This window comes from Saimiri boliviensis, chromosome 13, assembly GCF_048565385.1.
Source record: "Saimiri boliviensis isolate mSaiBol1 chromosome 13, mSaiBol1.pri, whole genome shotgun sequence".
Classification (NCBI taxonomy): domain Eukaryota; kingdom Metazoa; phylum Chordata; class Mammalia; order Primates; family Cebidae; genus Saimiri; species Saimiri boliviensis.
This window is the reverse complement of record NC_133461.1, coordinates 49,559,252-49,581,724: the sequence shown is the minus strand read 5'-3', so window position 1 is coordinate 49,581,724 and position 22,473 is coordinate 49,559,252. Positions and strand designations below refer to the sequence as shown.

Below are 22,473 nucleotides of genomic sequence, written 5' to 3'. Positions count from 1 at the left end.
GTGCCTAACCCATACTCTGTATGCCTGACCCTTTCTGGGTTGGTAAATACTTAACGTAAGTTCCCCCAACATCTAGAAAAAGGGGAAAATAAATTCTAGAGAGGAAGAACATCAGGTAGATAGGCACCAGCACAACACTGTAAGCTGAGATTATGAATGACAAGTAGAGTTCTCTGTGGGTAGCTTGCAAGATGCTGGGTGGGGAAGGGCTTGAAATAGAGTTGGAAAGCCAAGTAAGAACCAGAAACAATGGGCCTCCTATGCCTGGCATATAAGGCTTCAAGATACCGGCATGTTTGCATTGTACAAATACTGTGCCAGCAGCAAAGTAGGAGACATACACAAAGAGAATCGATGCCTAATTTATGCTTTTATCTATATATTACTTGCACAGTTATGTTACACACATAGATGTTCAATAGTGATTTGCTGAATGGATAATCTTACACTGAGCTCAAGATGGTTTCATAATGAGCCATTTTTCACATATGCAGACAATCTTGAAATTATGAATAGATTGTATTCTGGAAGTCAATTTGTAGCCAGTTGTTTGGAACAAAGTTTTTCATATAAGTAATCACACCTGTTTGTTAATGGTCTCCAGCCATAACACACTGTGTACATGAGCACTGTTTTGAAGAAAGAAAATTCCAAATAGAAATTCTACTATAACTCCTTCTGCTGTGGCCAAGAAGGGCTGGGTAAGTGAAACTTTCTGACTAAATGCTCTTTTTAATCTACTGAAGAAAATACAGTCACTGTTAAAGAAAGAAAAAAAAACAATGACCACAAACACACACACACACACACAGACACAGAGAGATAGACAGAGAGAAAGAGAAAGCCCACACTCAAACATAAACTCAGAATAACCACTATCCTTGGCTTTTTGTGTACTCTGACAAGTACAATGAAAGGCTCCAGACTCGGTATCCGCTGGATCTCAATCAGATGTAAACTGGGTGGTGCCCACAGCACCATTCCCTACACGTTGGCCATAGTGCATACTCAAATGCCCGAAAATGACAAAAATCTAAGAGCTAGGTAACATACTAGATGCTTAGGTTATAAAAACATGAACAAGAAATAGTGCTTTTCCTGGAGAGAACTCACATGCTGAGTGGGAGAAAGAAATACTGACAGTTATACCCTAGCTGGTGAGGGCTATGACCCAAGGGTCAGGTTGTTAACCCTTCCCAAAGGTATCAAGGAAAGCTTCACAGAGAAATGTTTTGGCTGAATACTGAAGGTAAAGTGGGAGTCCAACAGATGGCCAAGTAGGTAAGGGCTTTGCCGAAGTTACAGTGCATTCAAAAGTGTAATGCTTTTGAGGAACTGCAGATAGTTCAGTGGGGCTGCAGCACAGAAAGGGAATGTGGGGAGGTGAGCGGTAGAAGAGAGCAGGAATCAGATGAGGAATAGCCATATAAATAATGCTTACTGTTTGATCTTTAGCACTGAGAAAAGAAGAGTATCAGGGATGAAACAAAATCCCACAGAATACTGATACTTCAGGGATTAGGCAGAAATATTTAGTAAGGATTTGCTGAATTATACTTAAGCCAGAATTCTGGTTTCAAAAAGGATGGTTCAGCTGGGCACAGTGGCTCATGCCTGTAATCCCAGCAGTTTGGAGTCTGAGGCAGGAGGATCATTTGAGCCCAAGATTCAAGACAAGCCTGGGAAATTGGTAATGACCTGTCTCTACAAAAATAAATTTTTTTTTTTTTAAATTTAAAGTCTGGTTCCTATACCTAGAGTCAGAAGATTCACTATATCTTGAATTGACAACCATAGGAATAACTCAACAATTTCTTATGACGACAAACACTAAATTAGAAATAAAATCACTAGGCATTCTTACATTTTCTAAAAGGTCTAGGCATACATGTATAAATTTCTGCAAATTCTCCTACCCAGATCCATACATAACTAAGAGCTGGCAAAGTCACGACATATTTCTGTGGATAAAGGGAGTTACTGGCATTCTGTTGTTTTTGCTTTCCATATGTTTCTAAATCATGTCAACTACAAATTAACCTTATTACCTATTTAGCAGAAATGAATACATATGTTCAGAAGGCAGCATATATTTTAGGAATAGACAGTAATGGACAGTTATAGAGACAGGCAACTATCCAATTTTGTTTTAAAACTTTTTCTACAAGCAATAAGTACATCTAGAAACCTAATATTGATTATGTTTAATACTATATGAATTTTGAAGAAGCCCAGAATACACGAGTCTTATCATCCTATGACTGAAGGCCATATACAACAGATGCATTCCACTTTGTAATGCATTGAGACCTATTCTGATCTTGGAGACACTAATGATAAGACCAGAAAAGAGAAGTTCTACCATATATTCACAATCAATATCAATATGTATTGTTCTCTTATACAGACAATAAAAATTCAATAGGAGAATTACAGTAAAACTATAGACATGCTCAGAAGCAGCAGCATAAATAAATGAACTTCAAAACTTAAATATTAAATGTAGCAAAACTCTTGGTCAGTAATGAAATAAAGGAATGTCATAATAATTTTGACAGTGAAAATCATATCTGTTATATGCAACAGAGAAGTAGCTTCCTTTTACAGAAGCTCTTAAAACTCCTCAACTAGACAAGTATTTAAATCACTTACATAATATTTAATTTAGCTCTTCCAACTAATCTCTTTTGATGGAGTCATTGGGCAGGCACTGAATTCTCATGATTTTTGAGATTCAAAGGGTACCGTGTGAGGAAAATTAAAGTGAACTACCGTTATATTTATTAATGCTAATATATGAAATTAGAATGCACTATAATAGTCAATTTATTATTTGTAATCTAAGGGAAACAAATCCTTCTTGGAGACAGTGTGACTAATTATGATAATATATGATGTATGTCATTTTACAAATGCAGAATCTTAATTGATCAATCTCTGTTGGGTGGATCAGAGCAATTACATTTGTTTGTTGTTAATGAAGCCACATTTGCTTTCACACAAAGACAAGAAACACAAGTATGTTTTAGTGAACTGTATAGCTGTATTCCAAGCAATTTGTGGCCTACAGAGATCTAACCATTAGCATGAAGTCAAAACTCTTATAGAGAAAATGAGTCTCTCTCTGTACCTCATTAATGAAGTCCCCAATGTCTCCAGGGTGTGGGGCTGCAGAGCGGACCGGATACTGGGGCTCAGCATGGATGGGTCTTTCATCCATTCGTCGGATTCCCACAGGCTTGATGGCATCAGGCTCCACGGTGTCAGGCTGCTGCAGCTGGCTCAAGTCATAGTCCTGCAAAAAGACGAAAATCAAAAACCAATGGGAGAGGGGCACAAAGATAGAAAATTACAGCCTCACTTTTTAAGCACGTACTCAGAACACACAGAAATGAGGAAAATTTAACATAATGGAAAAGTTGCCACTATGAATTTTTTCATGTTATGATTAAATATTTCTTTCACACAGCGCTTTCTTCTGTGCTTTTCATTTCTACAGTCTGTGCTCCATCTGCTTTACAAAGTTCCTCATCAGTTTCCAATGAAAAACAGCAGTGTGATGTGGTCTCACTATAAAACAACTAAAAAACCGACTAGACAACAGAGTTGTACCAAAGAAGCAAAGGTGCTAACTTAATGTTTTTAATATATATATTTTTTAATGAGGGTGGTTATTTTTCCTTTTCCCTAAAGGATGGCATTAGTTCATCAAGGTTTCAAGGGACCCTTCTTCCTTCTCTCTCTCCCTTCTAAAGTCTAGAGCAGAGGTCAGAAAAACCATGATCTCTGGGCCCAGTCTGACCTATGGCCTATTTTTCTCTAAGACTAGCTTTTACATTTTTAAACAGTTACTTAAAATAAAAGTGACAAAGAAAAATATGCTACAGGGAATATATGTGGCCCACAAAGCCTAAATTCTTTACTTTGTGGCTCTACTGAGGAAAAGGTTACAAATGACCTCTGGTTTAGTGGTGTTAGGCCAGAGAGGGTGGATTTTCTTCCCTTGCTGCCCTGTGGGAATGTCCTGGAAAAACAGTCTGTCCACTTTCAGAGAGGCAGAATATAACCTGTGAAGAAGGATGCTCTGGCCATAGGTTGAGCCCTCAGAACTATTTGTAGCCTAGGCATTAGACAGCTGGACAGGAATGTAGAAGGAAACCAACTGCAATGTGGAAACGCATCCACATTTTAGGTTTGGGCGAATACTTAGTAGTTTTCAAACCTCTGAATTCTGGTGATATAAAATGTCATGTCTTCAGCTTACCAACATTCTCCCAATTCAAAATTGACATTGCAGAAAGCATAGATTTACGTATACTTTTCGTAGTTTAGGCTTCATCTCTCTGCCTAAAACTAGCTTAAAACCTTTTGCAATTATCTCTACAGTGATTTTGATTTATTCGACAGTTGACATTTACCATGTTTTCGCAATATTCTAGGTGTCTTAGGTATCTTCGCTCATTTGAGCCTCTTAGTACATGTGATATTAAGTTTTATCCCCATTTAAGAGATGAGAAAACTGAGTTTCCAATAACCCAAGAAAGTTGCCCATGGTCCCAGATTTATTAAAACCCAGATTCTGACTCCAAGTGTATTAGATTCCACAGTCATCTATGAGTAAATCAAGATTGAATTACAAGGTTGGATTTAGAGGTAAGGAACTAGATAAATGAGTATGGAGGGACAGGAATGCGAGGAATGCTTAAAATAACATAGGAGACAAAAAGAAGGAAAAGGTCACAAACATTCATACCCATTGTGTGCCAGGTACTATACCAGGCCCTTGATAAGTGTTTTCTCTGTCTAACAAACCCAGGAAGAAATTCTTTATCATCATCTTTTAAGATAAAGAAACAGGTTGAGTAACTTGCTCAAGGTCACACAGCTAGTCCGTCTAACTTCATAGCATGTGATTTAAAATTTATCTCTATGCTCAATAAGACACGATGATCCTGGCAACACTCCCCGCTGAGTATTTCCTTATTGAGAACTTCAGCCAGGACGTGAAGGCACTCAAGATACCCTGATGGAAAAACTCCTGTTAAGTGTGTGCAATGTGATGCAGAAAGCCAGGTAAGTACAGAGACTTTGAACCCACCATAGTGGGATGTACATTTGGTATATCACAAACTATAAAATGCTCAGGGAGAAACTGGCTTTCGCTTTGAACCATCTATGGGCTGGCAAGAAAGTACCGTTTTGGGAGAGTCCACAGCAGGAACAAAGGCATCAGAATACTGCTTTCTCTTGTCAGGTTGGAGTATTTCAAATCATCCGTATAAAACTTGAGAGAAAACACCTTGATGTTGCACAAATGTGCTTGATTTTCAATTTTATAGAATCTGAGTTATTTACAGACTATCTCAGAAAAGGTCCTTAATGCTGCAACAGATGTGAAAGCCCTTGAAATGTTAAAATGCTATACGCAATAAAAAGAGGGATTTAGTTAAAGAAATTTGAATGCTTTCACACTAAAAAGCATGTTTTTGTTTTTTGGTTTTTTTTGTTTGTTTTTTTTTTTCAGGCCTTGCTTAATTGCATAACTACCAAGCACAGTAGAGTGGGGTGAACTGTAAATAAGTGTGCATTCTTACTCAGTTACCAAAGCTGTCCCTAAAATGGGGGAAAATAGATGACAAGTATATTGATAACAGTTAATAAATGATTTTACCCTAAGGGTGAAAACTGTTTTATTAGAAGTCTAAATTACACACACAAAAAGGTAATAGAATCTTACGTTTAAGCACTTTCTTTTACCTGGCGACATATTCTTTGATAGTCCTGAATATAACAGTTTAGGGTGACAAATATAAGAATATAGACAAATTTCTTTCATATAACTAGAAATAAAAGAGGTATGTGGGCTTTGCTCATGCTACACCCTATGCGAGAAGAGCTACTCTACTCTGACCTCTATAACTCCCACTGAATCCAGAGGTTGCAAATAAAATTGCATTTTGATTAGCTAGCAGAGTTTTAAACATATTCAAATCGGTCACCAACATTTAGACATACCTCACCTGAAAATAACGAGATCTAGCAAAACAGATCTTACATTTTGACAACAATTTGCTACAGCTGATAGTAGCTGTCCCCTCTGGACAAAGAAAGCACATCCTCCTAATCTGCTTCATTTATTGTATATATAACATACTTACATAACAGCAAATAATTTACAGTTCTTTATCTTTCTTTTGATAGCTTTTTCCTAAGAACCAGAGAGCAGGAAATCTTAAAACTTCTCTAGTCTTATCAGACCTTTGAACCACTAATATGTCACGCTCATAGAGAGTGCTCACTAAAAAAAAGTGTTGAATATAATCTCAGTGATGATACTTATATCCAGGTATCAAAGGAGCAGCTAATTCAAGAAATGCAAGTTGGATCACATTACACACTATAATAATAATTTATGATGAGGAGAGAGAGAAAGACCACTTGGTCCCATCGCTGAGAATCACTGCCATGGTGAATCACTCCATAATGATGGAAACCTGTTAAATTCTTCCATTGTGATGTTGTCCAAAAACAGACAGAAAATCCCTGGTTTACAGGAAGCTAGACACTGGGTTAAACTATATGGCTTAGTGTCTCTGCGATGGCTTCCCCTCATCGACTGCAAATATGGGATATAAAAATCTAATAATGGCAGGCAGCATGTGAAAGTGTCCTTTAGTCACCGGGATGGGCTCTTCTGTTGACGTCCATCTGTGTTGTATGGCAAAAGTCCTGACCTGAGGGTCTAATTTTAGACCTTTTGATAAAAGCCCTCCGTAATTATACATCTTTACAATCCCATAATGACTTACATAAACACACAAATGATATGTAGGATGAAAATTATAAAGAAAATTACAAAGACTAAAAAACCTCAACATCATTGGGTTCATGGCCTCACTTCTGAAGATTATAAACATTCCAAAAAGACATCCTTATTTGGCTCCTAAAACTCTAGAGAAAGAGTGGGTCTGAAAATTCTTTTGTGATTGCCACCCTTTACAATGTTAACTTCCCAAAGAAATTTAACTTTCCTCTTTTTTACCTCCTTTTAATGTTTGGAATGGGTGTTAATTGGCAATCATCATTAAAAATAGGCATGGAATTTGGGCTTTGAGAATATTAACACTGCAAGTAACAATTTTTTTTTTTTTGCTCTATGATTTAAATGTCTTAAAGTGATATAGTTCTAGGGAAGTTAGTAAGATGTTAGCAACTAAGGCTCTAGTTCTGGTTTTTTTTTTTTTTTTTTTTGGTTGATTTCCACTAACTTGCAATGATTTATAATTAGTTTGGAAAATGATATGAGTTTAACTCAGGGCATTTGGTTATGCTAGAATAAAGTAAAATGCTGCATCAGTATAAATTGAAATTCTGGAATCTCAGGCAAATATTTCCAAAAACTACATTGCATGTAGAATCCATAGAATTATACAGTCAGCCCATTTCAGGGAGTAATGCAAACATTCATTTACCATTCCACCAGTATTTATGGAATGCCTACTGGGTGCCAGATGTCATTTTCAGGTCTGAGAGCAAGAGAGCAAGCAAGCAACCTTTATCTGGTGCTCATCAGCTGTCAGGAATTACATTAGGTAATTTCTCCTGTGGTATTGCATATAGTACAAACAAAAACCCTTCTAAGTGGGTGTTATTGTTCCTACTCTATTGATTACAGTAGCTGAGGGACGTTAATGTTTTGACCAAGGTCACAGACTCACTTAAGCATGCCAAAGGATAACACAGAGAGACCACCAGGGCAAGCAAAATAAATAATCAAAAAGCTGCATCATTTTGCCAATTGCCAGTGAAGAAATGCACCAGAGTTTACTGAGGCAGAAAACATCTGGGGTTTGAAGTGCTGGGAGTGGGTGTTCGGTTCTGCTAATCAGGCACGGGGCACCAGCATTCTGCACACAACAGAATGAGTTTTTCAGTCTGTGCACAGTTGGTTAAAATAAGACTAACTGTTGTTTAGGCAGGAAGGAGTCCTCACTTAGGTCAAATAAGAGTTTGTCACATGGAAGAAAGGGGTGGACATTCAAAATTCACTGGCCTTTATCAGCCTCCACTGGTTGGAATCAGTGATGAAACACAACAGTTTTGCTATCTCTTAGGCATGGGCTGGTACAAATGGAAAATTTTCCTTTTATAGTTGCAAAGGCAAGTGACTTTAAAATCCCCAAGTAGATAAGGTAAACATTAAAAATGTTTCAAGACTGAGTGACTTAGAGAAACTGAAATACTCACATGGAAGTAAATGAACAAAATTCTGAAGGAAAAAAAAAGTATCTGGAAAAAAGCTGACTGTGGCACAGGCAAGAAACTTCAGACACAAAAAGAAATGGAAGGTGAGAAAGATTATTATCTCACCCTCTATAAGCTCCTGGCATTAAAATAATTGAATAAAATAGTATAAGGTGTCAACATATTAGCATACAACTGCTGACAAGTAAGTCAAATATACCCATGCAAGCTTTATGCAAATTACATTACAACCTGATTTTCTTCCATCGTTATGATGGTAACTATTTTCACAGGTCAAATGATGTTGAAAAATAAGTAGATTCTATGGATTATTAAAGCCCCCAACCCCACCCCAAATAAAATATTTGCTAAAAAGCTTTTTCTCGATTGAACCACAAGCCTAATAGAAATAAAATAACTTGGGGACTTTCAGTATACAGATGAAGGATCTCTGTTCTCTCTCTTCATATACATTTTCATCTTATTGGTAGCCAGTTTTCTACTTTCCACAAGGGAGGGGACTGAGCACCCACTAAAAGGGAACAGTTATTGTTTCTGCCCCTGTGGCTTACTGTTAATGCTGAGCTGTCACAGATTCCTTTAAAATCCTACCTGTTTTCAGAATTGTGAATGAGCTACAGGTTCACTCTTTGATGCAAAATTAAGCTTCTATTTCAGAAACTGTGACTGTTGAAATCCTATCAAAACTTATGGCCTGTTGTAAAATTATAGCTTATTCTTTTAGGAAAATGTGGCATATACACATTTCAGTTAAGATCTGATTCCACAAATTCTTTTGTAAGAAGAGTCTCTCTTGGGAAATAGACTTGGTTACTAATATCAGAGTCTTTAGTCTAATGCCTTTTAAAAGGACACATTTACAAATAATGAAAGCTTGGCCAGGCATGGTGGGTCACGCCTGTAATCCCAGGTCTTTGGGAGGCTAAGGCAGGTGGATCACTTGAGGTTAGGAGTTGGAGATCAGTCTGGCCAACATGGTGAAACCCTGTCTCTACTCAAAACACAAAAATTAGCCAGGAGTGGAAGTGGGTGCCTATAGTCCCAGCTACTCAGGAGGCTGAGGCAGGAGAATCACTAGAACCTGGGAGGCAGAGGTTGCAGTGAGCCAAGATCATGCCATTGCACTTCAGCCTGGGTGACAAGAGCAAAACTCTGTCTCAAAAAAATAACAATAAAAGTAATGAAACCTTAATATAGTATCTAAATTGTTGGAAAAAATAAGGAACGTGAAGGTGTAAGAAGCCGTGAAGGAAGTACTGCCGGAAGAAGAGAGGATGTAGATACTTGGAGACTTCAAGGGAGCAGAGGAACAGGGCTTCAAAAAGATGAAGCACTTGAAATATGAAATAATTTCCCATTGTTTCGATGCAATCCAGTTACAGCCCTATAAAGATGAGCACATTTCTTAACCCTTCCAAGACACTATCTGTCTTGGGAGACAAAAGTATAGCCATCTAAATGCATGTTGGGTTCCATGTTTTCACCTTGAGCTCCAATTTCTTCTTGCAAAAAAATAAAAATTTTTTTTTGACCACTTGGATAGAGATCAAAGCTGTTCTATTAATTCATCTCAGAGGAAACATAAAAATAGGTAATAAAGAAATAACGTTTGGTTGAGAAAATGGTGGCAGAGCATCAAGATCCTTTCCTAGTTTATGACGCATCCTTTAGAATATTCTTTGTTAGGATAAATGTACACATAAAGTAAATACTGCAAAGGGAGCCAAGTATTTGATTTTTTTTAAATCCTTGATTCAAATCCTGGTTTCATCATATTTTAACTGTGTGATCTTCAGCAGATTACATAAACTTCCCATACTAACCTTAATAGTATTTAACTTTTAGACAAAAAAGCCAATGAGAATTCCATTGATTGAATACATCTATAGTAAGGTTCAACAATCTTTTTTTGTAAGGTCTAGATAGCAAATATTAATATGTTAGGCTTTGAGGGCCAGATAGTCCATGTCACAATATTTCAACTCTGCTGCTGCTACAGAATAAAAGTAGTCATGGATAATACATCAAAAATGGACATCAATGGGCATGGTGCACGGTCCTGTTCCAGTAAAACTTTATTTACAAAATAGGTAGCTCGCAGATTTGGTAGCTGCACTGGCCTATAACATTTTTGCATGTTAGCTTTTTTTTTTTTTTTTTTTTTTGCATAGTACGAATACATACTTGGCATTCAAATCTCTATCACTGTTATTACTAGAATATCAATAGCTTTCCAATTCCTTAAAACTAAATGTAGTAAATTTGTAATTAGCCAGGAAGAATATTGAAATGACTTACATGAAATAGTGTGTCATCTGCATGAAGTGACAGGAATGGCAAAAAGAAAGTCATATGCCAATCATGTGCACAGTGAGAGTATTTAATACCTGGGAGGGCATGGGCACTGACCAGTTCAGAACACACGCCTTTTACAGCCTACTAATGTGTACCCTGGCCACAAGTGTTTTGAGAATAGCATGGAAAAAGGGAATGACAATGTGCTAACCCAATCCCTAGTGGAATTTTCCTTTTGTGAAATCAGAATTCTTTCAATAACTAATATATAACAGTGTTTGCAGGTGGGTAAAAATGAGTAACTTGGGAACATCATTAACAGAGCATGCTTTAGCCAACAATAAAAGCATTGAAAATGGCCTCCAGTTATGTCCAGATTCAGCCATCTGTTAAGTTTGCTTATACGGCAGAATCAGTTTTTAAAGTAATTACTTCAAGCAATCAAATATACCATAGTTAGATTAAAAAGCTTCATTCTCGACATAAAGTCAGATAGTTAGGCTCGATTGCCCACATTAGGTCTGGTTCCTGAGACGGCAGAAGCCCACAGAGATCCCCTGGCTCAAGAAGAGATTTCTTGACTCAGAAAAGTAGCTGGTTTGTTCTCCAGTGGCTTTCTTGTACCTGTGTGCCCCATCCTTCTGTCTAGGCATCCTGCCTGGACTTTAGATTTAATTCCAGACTGTATACTCAGATTTTTTTTTTTTAATACTTGGCTGCTTAGATTGCTTCTCCAGATTTTAAATTTGTTAATGTCCAAATGTGCCCAATTCTGCAAGCTTAATCAATTGATTGGGTCTTACGCTTATGTCTTCTAAAGTCAGATTACCAGTGGTCATCTAATAAGCTGTGGCTATGTGCCTATCCGTACTGGACCAAACCAGTAACACCTCCTGCCTGCCATAAACCAGTGAGACTAAATAAAACATCTATTATACAACCTCTATCAGTGCATGAGAGCTTGAACTATTGAGTCACATAGGTCTAGGTTTGAAAACCGGAATAATAGCAGTGTCTGCTTCATGGAATCATCAGGAACACCATAAAGGACTTGCAACCTAAGAGAGTAGCACAGTACCTGACACAGAACAAGTATGCAACAATGCTAGCATTTATGAATGCTATCATCATTTCCTGGAGACATCAGAGATCTCTAAGGATAATAGTGAAGTTATCAGGAGTGTACTGGTTCAATTATGCTACAGATAGAGTTGCAAACTAAGTTAGAAATTCAGGAAGAGGGCCCAGAGTGGTTTAACTAACATTCTGAGTGTTCCTGAAATAAAAAATGAGTATGACAAGTCTTTGCCTTACAGAGCTTAAGGCCAGGACCAACACTGGACATAAAAGCTCAGAATAGAGGCAGACAGGGAATGCTGTGGGAGCACAAAGCAGAGACATTCAATTCAGCCTGGTACTCCAAGACAAGATGTTTTAAGATGAATCTTGATGGCTAAACAAAATTAGATGAAGAAATGGACTATGTTAAAAAAATGTGAAGGAGTGTGGTATAGGTGTGCAAGTACAGGCAGTTCAAAATGCAAAATGGAGGGGTAAAGAGAGAAGAAACTAAATTGTCAATGCTTTAAGTTCCCTTTCCTAAAGGCCAAACCCTGGGTCACAGAACTGTGGGTTCTTACCTCATCTCAGGTACCTGGACACAATGGAATATGCTTTCTGTGTCATCTCATCTACATCAATATTGAAACTGATTTCCACAAATCACATAAAAAAATGAATTTCACTGAAAAAAGTCAATGGACACTCACATGACAATTATATCTGTATCTTCTGGGTTCTGAAAACCTAGGTGCTCCTATTATAATTCCCTTTATCCTGAAATTATATGTGATTCCTCACATGGTGCCCATGCTGGATCCTGATCAAGAAGATTTTAGTATCACAGAAAGTAGCAGAAACTTTCTTCAGATAAAGGAGAGCTTCCTTTCCTTGTTTTTGTTGAGTCTTAAATTCTGTTTTTCATGCCTATACAGTGTTGCATTTCATGAGCTGTACCTATTGCATCTCTTCTGGGTCAAGGGACCTGTTTCCCTGTAACATAGCTGGATGTCAATGCAACCTATTGTGGGTGGGGTAAACAGTGTTCTCACAGAGTCTCCAAAAAGATTCTCTAAATTCAAGTACCTAACCAGGGTGTGTTAAGACTTCCAGCTGATCACTGAAATCATTTTATTCTTCTTTCTAGGCACATTGCTAAAGGTTATTTCCCAGGGAATTAGGAGAACAGATGTGTGCCACTTCTAGGCCTGGCCCATAGAAATCTCCCCAAAATCACTCTCGATGCCCTGTTGTCATGCAGCTATTGCATGGATTTATGGGTAGGATGATCCTGAAAGTTACATGTGAAAGACGGGACAGCCTCTGGCACTTTAGGTCCCTGAATGACTGTATGGAGAAGAGCAGACCTCTTTTCTCCATTCCAAATGCCCACAACCTGAAACCCTATTACTGTTATGACAGCAAGAAATACATTTTCAACTAGACCTAGGTCACTGAAATTTTAGAGTTTGTTATAGCAGTTAGCCTATTTTAGCTAATACATCTGGCTAAATATAATTGTGTGGTTACTTCTCTGTCTCTCTTATTTAAGCAATATAGAACTATCTTGGAAAATCACCTCCTCTTTGTATGAATCTGTTTTTTTGTTAATCCAAGACTTATTTATTATTGTATAATTCAATCAGGGTCTGCAAAGTATCTATAATGAATGGGCTGATAACATATATGAATAAAGCTGGTCTGGTACAAAGAAAAGAAAACTGGAACATGACTGTCCTGCTTAAAGAGGGAAAATCTCGGTTTGGTTCCCAGGTCATGTTTCCAGATCTTTTCACTTTTTGAAAGGAATAGGAAACAAGAATTTTATGTGAATATTTTCAATTTTTAATTCTGCAAGCTAAAGAAAACATTGCCACAGACCGTGTGTGAACAGATTCTAAGTTTATAAAATGCTACTTTACAGTGTCACAGAATCCATCTTTCAGACATGTCCCCCAAAACACAGGGGTTGGTATTAGGTATTGCTATGATCTGAAAGTCTTTTTCCCCCACTAAGTTCACATGCTGAAACGGAATTCCCAATACAATAGTATTAAGGGGTAGGGCCTTTAGGAAGTGATTAGGTCATGAGGGTGGAGCCTTCCTGAGTGGGATTAGTACCCTTATAAAAATACCAAGGGAGTTTGTTTGTTCCTTTCATTGTATGAGGACACAGCAAGAAAGGCACTTTATATGAAGCACAGAGCAAGCTCTCACCAGACACTGAATCTGCTGGTGCCTTGATCTTGGATGTCCCGCATCGAGAACTGTAAGAAATAATTTTCTTTTGTTTATAAGCAACATGGTTTATAGAATTTTGTTATAGCAGCCTGAACAGACTGAGCTACTTCCTTTGAGAGTTCAAAAACATCTCAGCATCTCAGATAAAAAACAAAAACAAAAATAAAAACAAATAAAACAAAACAAACAAACAAAACACCCCAATGAACCAGGTCAGTCTCTAAAACTTAAACACATTTTGGAATTCTGACAGAGTCCTCTCAGTCCTGGAATGTGAAATCTATATAGTGTTCTCTGAGTCTAAGAGGTACTGGGCCTTGTCTGGAGAGCCTGAGAAGAAAATGGAGCCAACTGCCACGCTCCAGTCAGCAACAGACTTGGGTATGAGAAGAAAGACCTGAGACATGGTGGATCACAAGGTCCAAGAACCCCAAGAGTGATCAAGAGAAGACTGATGTGGAATCTTTAAGCAGCCACTCAGCCTTACTGTCACAACCTCCTTTGCCCAGCATCAGCTTCAGTCTCTCATGAGTTAACTCTGCCTGAGAGACAAGTCCTCATCCCTTTGATGCAGGATATTTTCTTGACCTCTTTGTGGGACTCCTGACAGGCGTGCCCCCATTTACTCAGCAGCTGTGCTCAATCCCATGTGAGAGGGAGTGCACAGGTGAGTGAGTGCGGGAACTGGCTGGCCACTTTGGCACTGGCAGGAGCAAACTCCACACAGGCCCTGTGGTGGTGTCTAGGTGGGGGTGCCTGTCACCCCAAGGCCCCAGAGGGCATGCCACAATGCTCTTAGCTCTGCTGTCCACAGACTCCAGTGTGTTATCAGCTCAGTGGGCCATCACATGGGGCGGCTGCCCTCTGCCAGTAGGCACAGGTCCAGTGTGACAGCCTTTTTTGGTACCCACGCTTGGTGGGTCTCAAATTCTTGTCTAGTACCCAAGAAGAATGAGGTCATGCAGATAAACTGAAGGATGGTTAATGAGAAGAATTTTACTGTGTGATGAAAGCAGCTCTCAGCGGAGAGGGGAGCTGGAAAGGGGATGGGAAGGGCAAGTCACTCTCCCCTGAAGTCAAGTCACCTTTCTGCTCCTCTCCTTTGCAGTCAAATGCCTCTCTCTGACATCCAGCTGCTTTTCTCTTCTACTGGCTGAGTCTGAGGTCTTTATAAGTATAGAATTGAGGGCAGGGCAGGCCAAAGGTAGTTTTGAAAAAGTCAACATTTGATTGGTAAAAAGACATTATTTAGAAAGAACCAGTCATGAGAGTAGGCAAACAGGGACAGAAGGTCTCACTTTGGGCCACGGGTTCCAGGCTTTTCAGCTTGAAGACGGGGCTTTGCCAGGGACCTGTCCCTGTCTGCCTAGAAATTCTCTGCCTTTGCCTCTATCACCTTGAGGCTGGCATTGCTCCTTGAGCCAGAACTCATGGTCTGAAGGGTTCCAGCTTCTATCAATTGTCATTTGTGACCCCAACCAAGATGCATAGCAGCACCTCTTCTCATAGATTATGAATTCCCACAGCAGCCCAAGGCCTTGGGAATGGTTAATGTTTCAAGTCAAATTCTGAAAGCACAGGATGTTGCTGGATGTTCCAGGTCTGCTTCAAGGACGAAACAGCCTTCTGACAAATTCACATGGCCTTCTAAAAGGCAGTATTTTAGTTGCCTCATAGAGTAGGGGCTTTGCCAAGGATGGTGAAAGATACGGTAGACATCATTTTCTTTGCACTGAGGCAGACAAAGATTTAATCCTCACTTTGCTACTTTCTAACAATATATGCCTATTTTACCGTACGATTGTGAAGGACAAATGAACTAATGTATACTTCAATAATGAAATAATGTACTTAGTACAGTGGCTAACACATAAGGTACACCAAACAACAGCTTTTGCTATTATTATAAAGAATGAAACTGCATTGTGTCAGGTGATGTAGGTAGAGGTTTAATGTGAGCACCAGTGACTGAGCACCATTTATATACACTCGATAAATATTTGTAATTAAGTCTAAGCTTTAAAAAACAGAAAGCTAACAGTTTCTGTTTCCTATCCTGGGGCTGAAAGGGGATGGTCCCAGGAAAACTGAGCTATCGGCTGTATTGTACATTCACCCTGATTTTATTAGTGATGATGATACGGAAGGAACTCGATACAAAGATCATTGAAAGCGATACTGTATCTGCAACCAACCCCATTGGCCAAAGGGCACTGAAGGACATTTACTAATGAGGGTAATTAAACATGCCTTACTAACCAGCAAAAAGCCCTGCTGACTGTAGCAGTGAAGCAGATAAAGAACTTCACCCTCTGAAAAGAGACTAGATATGATACTAAAAGTGTCTGTTCAACTGCTATCAACCCTGTGTGTCATTAGATGTGTACTCTCATTAGAACACATCTAATGCTTGTTTCAAATATGGGCCCAACCTAGCCTCCTGATAATCTAAGCCACAGCAGAAGATCCACAAACTCTAGTAAATCTCTGTTATATACAAGATAAGAAAAAAGGATATTGGGGTAGTTTTTTTTTCTCCCCTTGCCCCCTGCCCTTAGGCCCCTCTTAGTTATTTTGTTAAAGAAATTAGTAATCTGGACCTTGACATAGAACTTAGACAGAGAGAGACTCTAATCAAAGACAGGGAAGATAAGCACTACCCTTGAAAAACACTATTTTGCTTTGTTTTTTTTTGTAATCAGTTAGCTGCTGGTATGGATACTTTGTCTTGGCAGGAGGAACAGGAATCTTAGCTGAGCCAGTTTCAGGCTAATTTTCTGCAGACTACTGTACAGACCTGCCTTGCTGTAAACACACTCATTACCTGGCATCCAGCAAATACCTAAACTGATCTCTGAGATCTACACAACTTTTAAAGCTCGATAAACAACATGTGGTTCAGTTTACAATGGAATACTATTCAGAAACAGCAAAAATGATTCTTTAAGACTGTCTAGCTGAGACATGAAGCCGACCACCCCAGCACCTGGTCATCACCAGCCATTCACAACGGAAGGCAACACACAGCCTCCAAAATATGTGTAATAAAGATCAACTAAAACTTATTCAGAACGCAGCATGGGACTAGTCCCATTTCTGAGGCCTATTATTGTAAAGAGATAATATCTTCAAAAAAAAAATAATAAAAACTATGAATTAGATTCCATTGCCAAAAATTCTTATTTTGCACTACAAAGAAACAGAATTTCTAACAGCGAGCTACATGTAAATTACGGAAAATAGAGCACAGTGTATTTCATACTGCTGAACTTCTCAGAAACTGACTGTGATTTTAAGATTTAAAGCAATAACATCTGTTTAGAAAGTGGAGTACCTAGAGTAAATACATTTATAAAATAAGATAAATTAGAAAGTGGAGTACTTGGAGTAAATACATTTAAAAAATAAGATAAATAAATGGTTTCTTTTTCTTAAGGAAAAAGTAAAACAGAATCCACCAAAAATCTAAAAGAAAAAAACAAACAACCAGAATACCTTGTAGAATATACTCAGAAAACTTACCCTATCAGCACGACACTAGAAAGCTACAGTAATTAAAACAATATGAGACTGACTCAAGAACAGACAGAACAGGCAGTACTGCATAGAACTGCAGGAAGCTAACCCACAAAGCTGCACATATATATCACCTGCTTTGTGGCAATGTAGTACTGCAATGCAGTGGTAATGTCATCTTTTTACTAAAGGGTGCTGGATATTCATAAAGAATATGAGGAAGTCCTGACCCATGTCTTAACCAAAGGAAAAATCAGTTACAGATAAATTATGGACTTAATATGATGGGCAAAACAATATAGCTTCAAGAAGATAATATACATAGTTGGGGGGATTCATTACTTTGGGGCAGACGTTTTATCATTATTATTATTTTTCTGAGTCAGGGTCTTTCTCTGTGGCTCAGGCTCTGGAGTACTGTGGCAAAATCATAGCTCACTGCAGGCTCAATGTCCCAGGCTCAAGCAATCCTCCTACCTCAGCCTCCCAACTAGCTGGGCCTACAGGTATCGGCTACCATGCCTGGCTAATTAAAAGAAAATTTTTATTTTTTTTCTAGAGATGTGGTCTTACTTTGTTGCCCACACTGGTCTTGAACTCCTAGGCTTAAATGATCCTCCCACTTTAACCTCCCAAGATGCTAAGGATTAAAGGTGTGAATCACCATGCCCTACACAAAGGCTTTAGATAGAAACAAGAGCACTAATCATAATGGAAAAAAACTGATAAACTGAACAACATAAAAAATTAAAAAAAAAAAAAAAAAACTTCTATTCACCTAAAGACACCATTAAGAGAATAAAAAAGCAACAGAGTGAGAGAAGATATTTACAATATATTTATCTGACAAGGAACACATATTTATAACATATAAGGACCTCCTACAAGTCAGTACAAAAAAGACAGACAACCCAACAGAAAAGTAGACAAACAGGCTGTACAGAAACTTCATGAAATAAAATATTTAAAGGGTAAATATGTAGGCAGGAATATCCCAATTAAATTAAGAGACATATACCATCAATGTGGCCAAAATTTTAAAAGAATGAAAAAAACCCAAGTGCTAAGTGAGGATGAGATGTGGAGGAAATGAACTTTCATGAATCACAGTGCGGAGGGGAGATGTCAATTGTGCCATCACTTTGGAAAACGTATAGGACTGTAGTCGAGCTGCCCATATGCACACTCCATGGCTCAAAAATGCAACTCCTGTGCACATACCAGCCAAAATTCACCAGAACATATGCATGCAAATGTTCATAACAGTTTTATTCATAATAACCCAACTGGAAAACCTCAAGTGCCCAAGTGTAGTAGGATGGATACACAAAATGCAGTTAATTCTTACAACAGAATACTATCCAGCAATGACAAAAATAAACTACTTCTACAGACAAATCTCATAGGTATAATGTTGAGTAACAGAAGCCAGAGGCACAGAGTGCCCACTGTATGATATCCATTTACATAAAAGTAAAAAACAGGGAGTGCCAATCTCTAGTGACAGGAATAAAAGAGAGTGATTACTTTTGACAGAGGGCAAATCACCTGTTTGTGGGTCCAAGGGAAGGTTCTAGGCTGCTGGATGTCCTTTGTTGGTATGAGTGGTAGTTAAACTCTTAACCCTATAAAAAGCATCTGCTTCTGGTTGGGATAAATAAAGTCATGAGACCATTACTCACACTCTAATGCCAAGAACAAACTAAGTTCCCAATCAAAGCGTTTCGAAACCATAAGAGAGCAGAGAACAAAATAAAGCCTAACTGAATAAAAATACAGAATCAGACAAGCCCTTTCTAGGAAAAGACTCATAGCTGCTTTTATCCCTGAAGGCAGAGTGAGGAGAAGAAGAAAGAACTTTGCCTTTAAAAAACACCAACTCTGAAGGCAACTTAAGTCACCGTGAGTCAACAGGCTTGATGAATTCACAACCTGAGGGAGTCTGCACCCACCACCGATTCTTTCTCATGGGCCTTTATCTAGTGTATGAGGGGATAAACCCAAAGTTGGGTGCAGCACTGAAGAGCTGTCACGCTAAGGACAAAGTTCTAGAGGGACTGGGATGTTAAGCAGAGACAAGACACTGTTTAGGAATCTGCTGTAGGCTGGAGGTAAGTGAAGGTAGAGGTCTTGGAAATGAGGGTAAGTGAATGAATTTCATTTGCTGGTTTAGAGACAGTGGAGACAGAGCCTTGCTGTGGCACTCCTACAGTAGCACTCCTACATCATGTATTTTATTCTGTTATGAGGTTAAAAATTAGATGCACAAAAAAAAACCCATTATATAATTTTGTCACAATTGTCTAGAAAGAGAACTGCACATAGAAATCACCAAAGAGAATCAGAGATGGGTGGAGGCTCTGGATCTAGACTCTTATGCCATCAAAGAACCCAGGGGCTACAAAAAGACACCACAGGAAGATTGGTACCAAATTTAAAAATTAGCCCAAGAGTAGAATACAGAAAAAAATTCCAGAAAAATCTTTAGATTCCTGGGGAAGTAGATATGAAGCAACACATTCATGTCCAAGAGTTTGGCTAGGGGCAAAAAAAAAAAAAAAAAAAAAAAAAAATCCAACAAACTTCAAAGATTAGGTAAAGAGGAAGTCGAAGATTTATGATGATTATTTTAACAAATCTTACAATAGGTGAGTTTAACCACTTAATCTCAAGCATCAATTTAAGTGGATAATGTCAATAAATAAAATAAGCCTTTCCTAATATAACTATAACAATAAAGTTATAGTAAACAATTTATTGAAGGGACTAGTGGGGAAAGGAGACAAAGATTCAAATCAAGTGCTATTAAATACTCAACGGTCCACTCCCTGTATGAGGATTTCCTTGGTTCTTGCCTCTGAGCCTCCAATTTTATGCAGCATGCAGCTGTTACTGGTGGTCTTACAGTTGTTACTATTTTATCGAAGCTATACTGAGTTGGGTTTTAGGTTTATGCCTTTGAAAAGTATGCACAATTACACACAAAAGAAAATATTGGAAGTAGATGATTTATGAGAGAACATGATCAATATATGTTTGTTGATCTTGAAAATAGCCTAGGCAAGTGAAAGGATAGATTAATTAAAGGATTAAGCCAAACATGAATTTTAATATTCAAAGACATTTATAAGCAAAACACCCTAAGGTGTATTTATAAAGCCACTTTAATTAGTCAGTATTCAAAACAGCTTTACACATGAGTCAAGTTTCCAACATACTTTAAATTTGCATCTCTTCTAAGTGAGAGAGTTGGGGTACTGTAGACCAAGCATGGAACCTGGAATCAGAATACGAGGCTTTGAGTCCTGGCTCTGTGGGTTACAAACTCTGAAAGCAAATCATGCAACTTTCTTCAACTGGAACATGAAAAACTCTTAAGGGGCTGCCACAAAGATTAAACAATAATGAATGTAAATGTGCTTTGTAAAATGAAAAGTGATGTATCATATTCTCCAAGGAGTGAAGCAATGGAAAAGTATGTTAATGAAAATTTGATTTTATTCAAATAACAGCCTTATCAATAATGTCTGTACATATACTTAAGATAGTACATTTTAACTTACTGATACTGACACACAAAAAAACAAAGAATCCTGGGTTCTCCTTCAGACTATTATCTCCCACATTTGCATTAGTCAGTAGAAATTAGATGACTATCAAATGTATCTAAAAAATTACCTGTCACAGTGATTTCTCAAGGATTACATTAATATACCCATATAATTTCAAGAGAAACTATATCAGAATAGTAACTTTAGGCTGTGAATTCAGAGACCTGCATACAACCTCTGCATCTATCACTTTCTAGGTGCATGATTTTGTAGAATCTAACCATCCTTAAGCTTGGTTTTATTCCACAAAAGTAGAGATGGTCACAGTACTAATACCACAAGTTTCAAAGATTTAAGAGATAGTGGCACCTAATGTACTTAACAGAATGCCTGCCATGTAGTACAAAGCTCATACATGTTTGCTATGATAACACTGAAAATGTTGCTTCAGAGCAGATAGAGATCTTTGTTTCTCATTTATGGTAATTCTCATCCTAGAAGAGATATGCAGAACCACAGGCGCATAGTGATATAAGCTCACATTATTTAGTAGCCAGAAGGGGATTCTGACATCTACTGAACAATCAGTTGGAGCCAGAAACCATGACAGATACTATAAATATAAAGATGGACTAGATGTTGACTCTAACTTCAAATATTTCACAAGAATGTAAGACTCTTAAGGGTAGATATTTGTTAACTCTGCTCATGGAGATATCTTCAGAATTAAAATAATGCCTGAAATACTGAATTTCTTTAGTAAATACCTGTGGAATAGTCTTAGTATTTTTTCTACCATACATGTAAGTATCTAGATCCCAAAGTAGAAGACACTTTTAATATATTTTAGATCTCTAATGAAGAGAGACTATAAAGAAAAACAGATTTATCATTACACAGATATAGCTAGAATTGGGTTTAAATCCTTTGAAACAATGGTAATTTTTTTTAACATAATCAACACACAATGACATTTGGTACTTTGAAAAAAATTTGAGAAATATTCAACACACATAGGAAGCAATTCACCAAATGACTGATAACAGGAGGGAAAACTGATACCATTTTCTTACTGAAGTATTAACACTACTCACTATTAAATTTATATGATCATAAAATTTTCTTTTAAAGATTTAAAGCACTACTCACCTGGTCTTCTTCTCCTCCACCTTCTTCGTCGTATTTTAAAATATTATCTCTTACATCATCTTCTGGATCAATTAAGAGCTGTTTGGCCTGGCGTTCTTTGTCCCGGCGTTTCATCCATACCACAAACATCAGCACAAGGACTAGGGAGGAAAATAGTAAAAATACATAATATTGTCATTTTTAAAGCCTGGCCTATCTAGCCACAGTATTCAGTGATAATAATTTATACTTAGATGGGCTAAAGGCTTGTAATGCATCTTTCACTCTACTATCAATTTCTGGCCTCACATTAAGAGAGACAAGACAAAGCAGGCCAAAGCACTGGGTTTAGAGCGCGAAGGCCTGGGCTCCCATCCCTAGTGTTCTGCAAACTCACTTGAGAAGTAGATCATCCTTG

General features: G+C 37.9%; 1 protein-coding gene across 1 annotated transcript in view; it reads right to left on the bottom strand.

Annotated features, from left to right (window-relative positions):
• Positions 1-22,473, bottom strand: part of CDH2 (cadherin 2) — a 229,986-nt gene that overhangs the window by 9,150 nt on the left and 198,363 nt on the right. Inside the window, exons 14-15 of the mRNA XM_074383650.1 lie at positions 22,077-22,216; positions 3,131-3,295 (exon numbers count right to left, since the gene is read on the bottom strand). Of these exons, the coding sequence (XP_074239751.1) occupies positions 3,131-3,295; positions 22,077-22,216 (305 nt within the window). The remainder of the gene's footprint in view (positions 1-3,130; positions 3,296-22,076; positions 22,217-22,473) is intronic.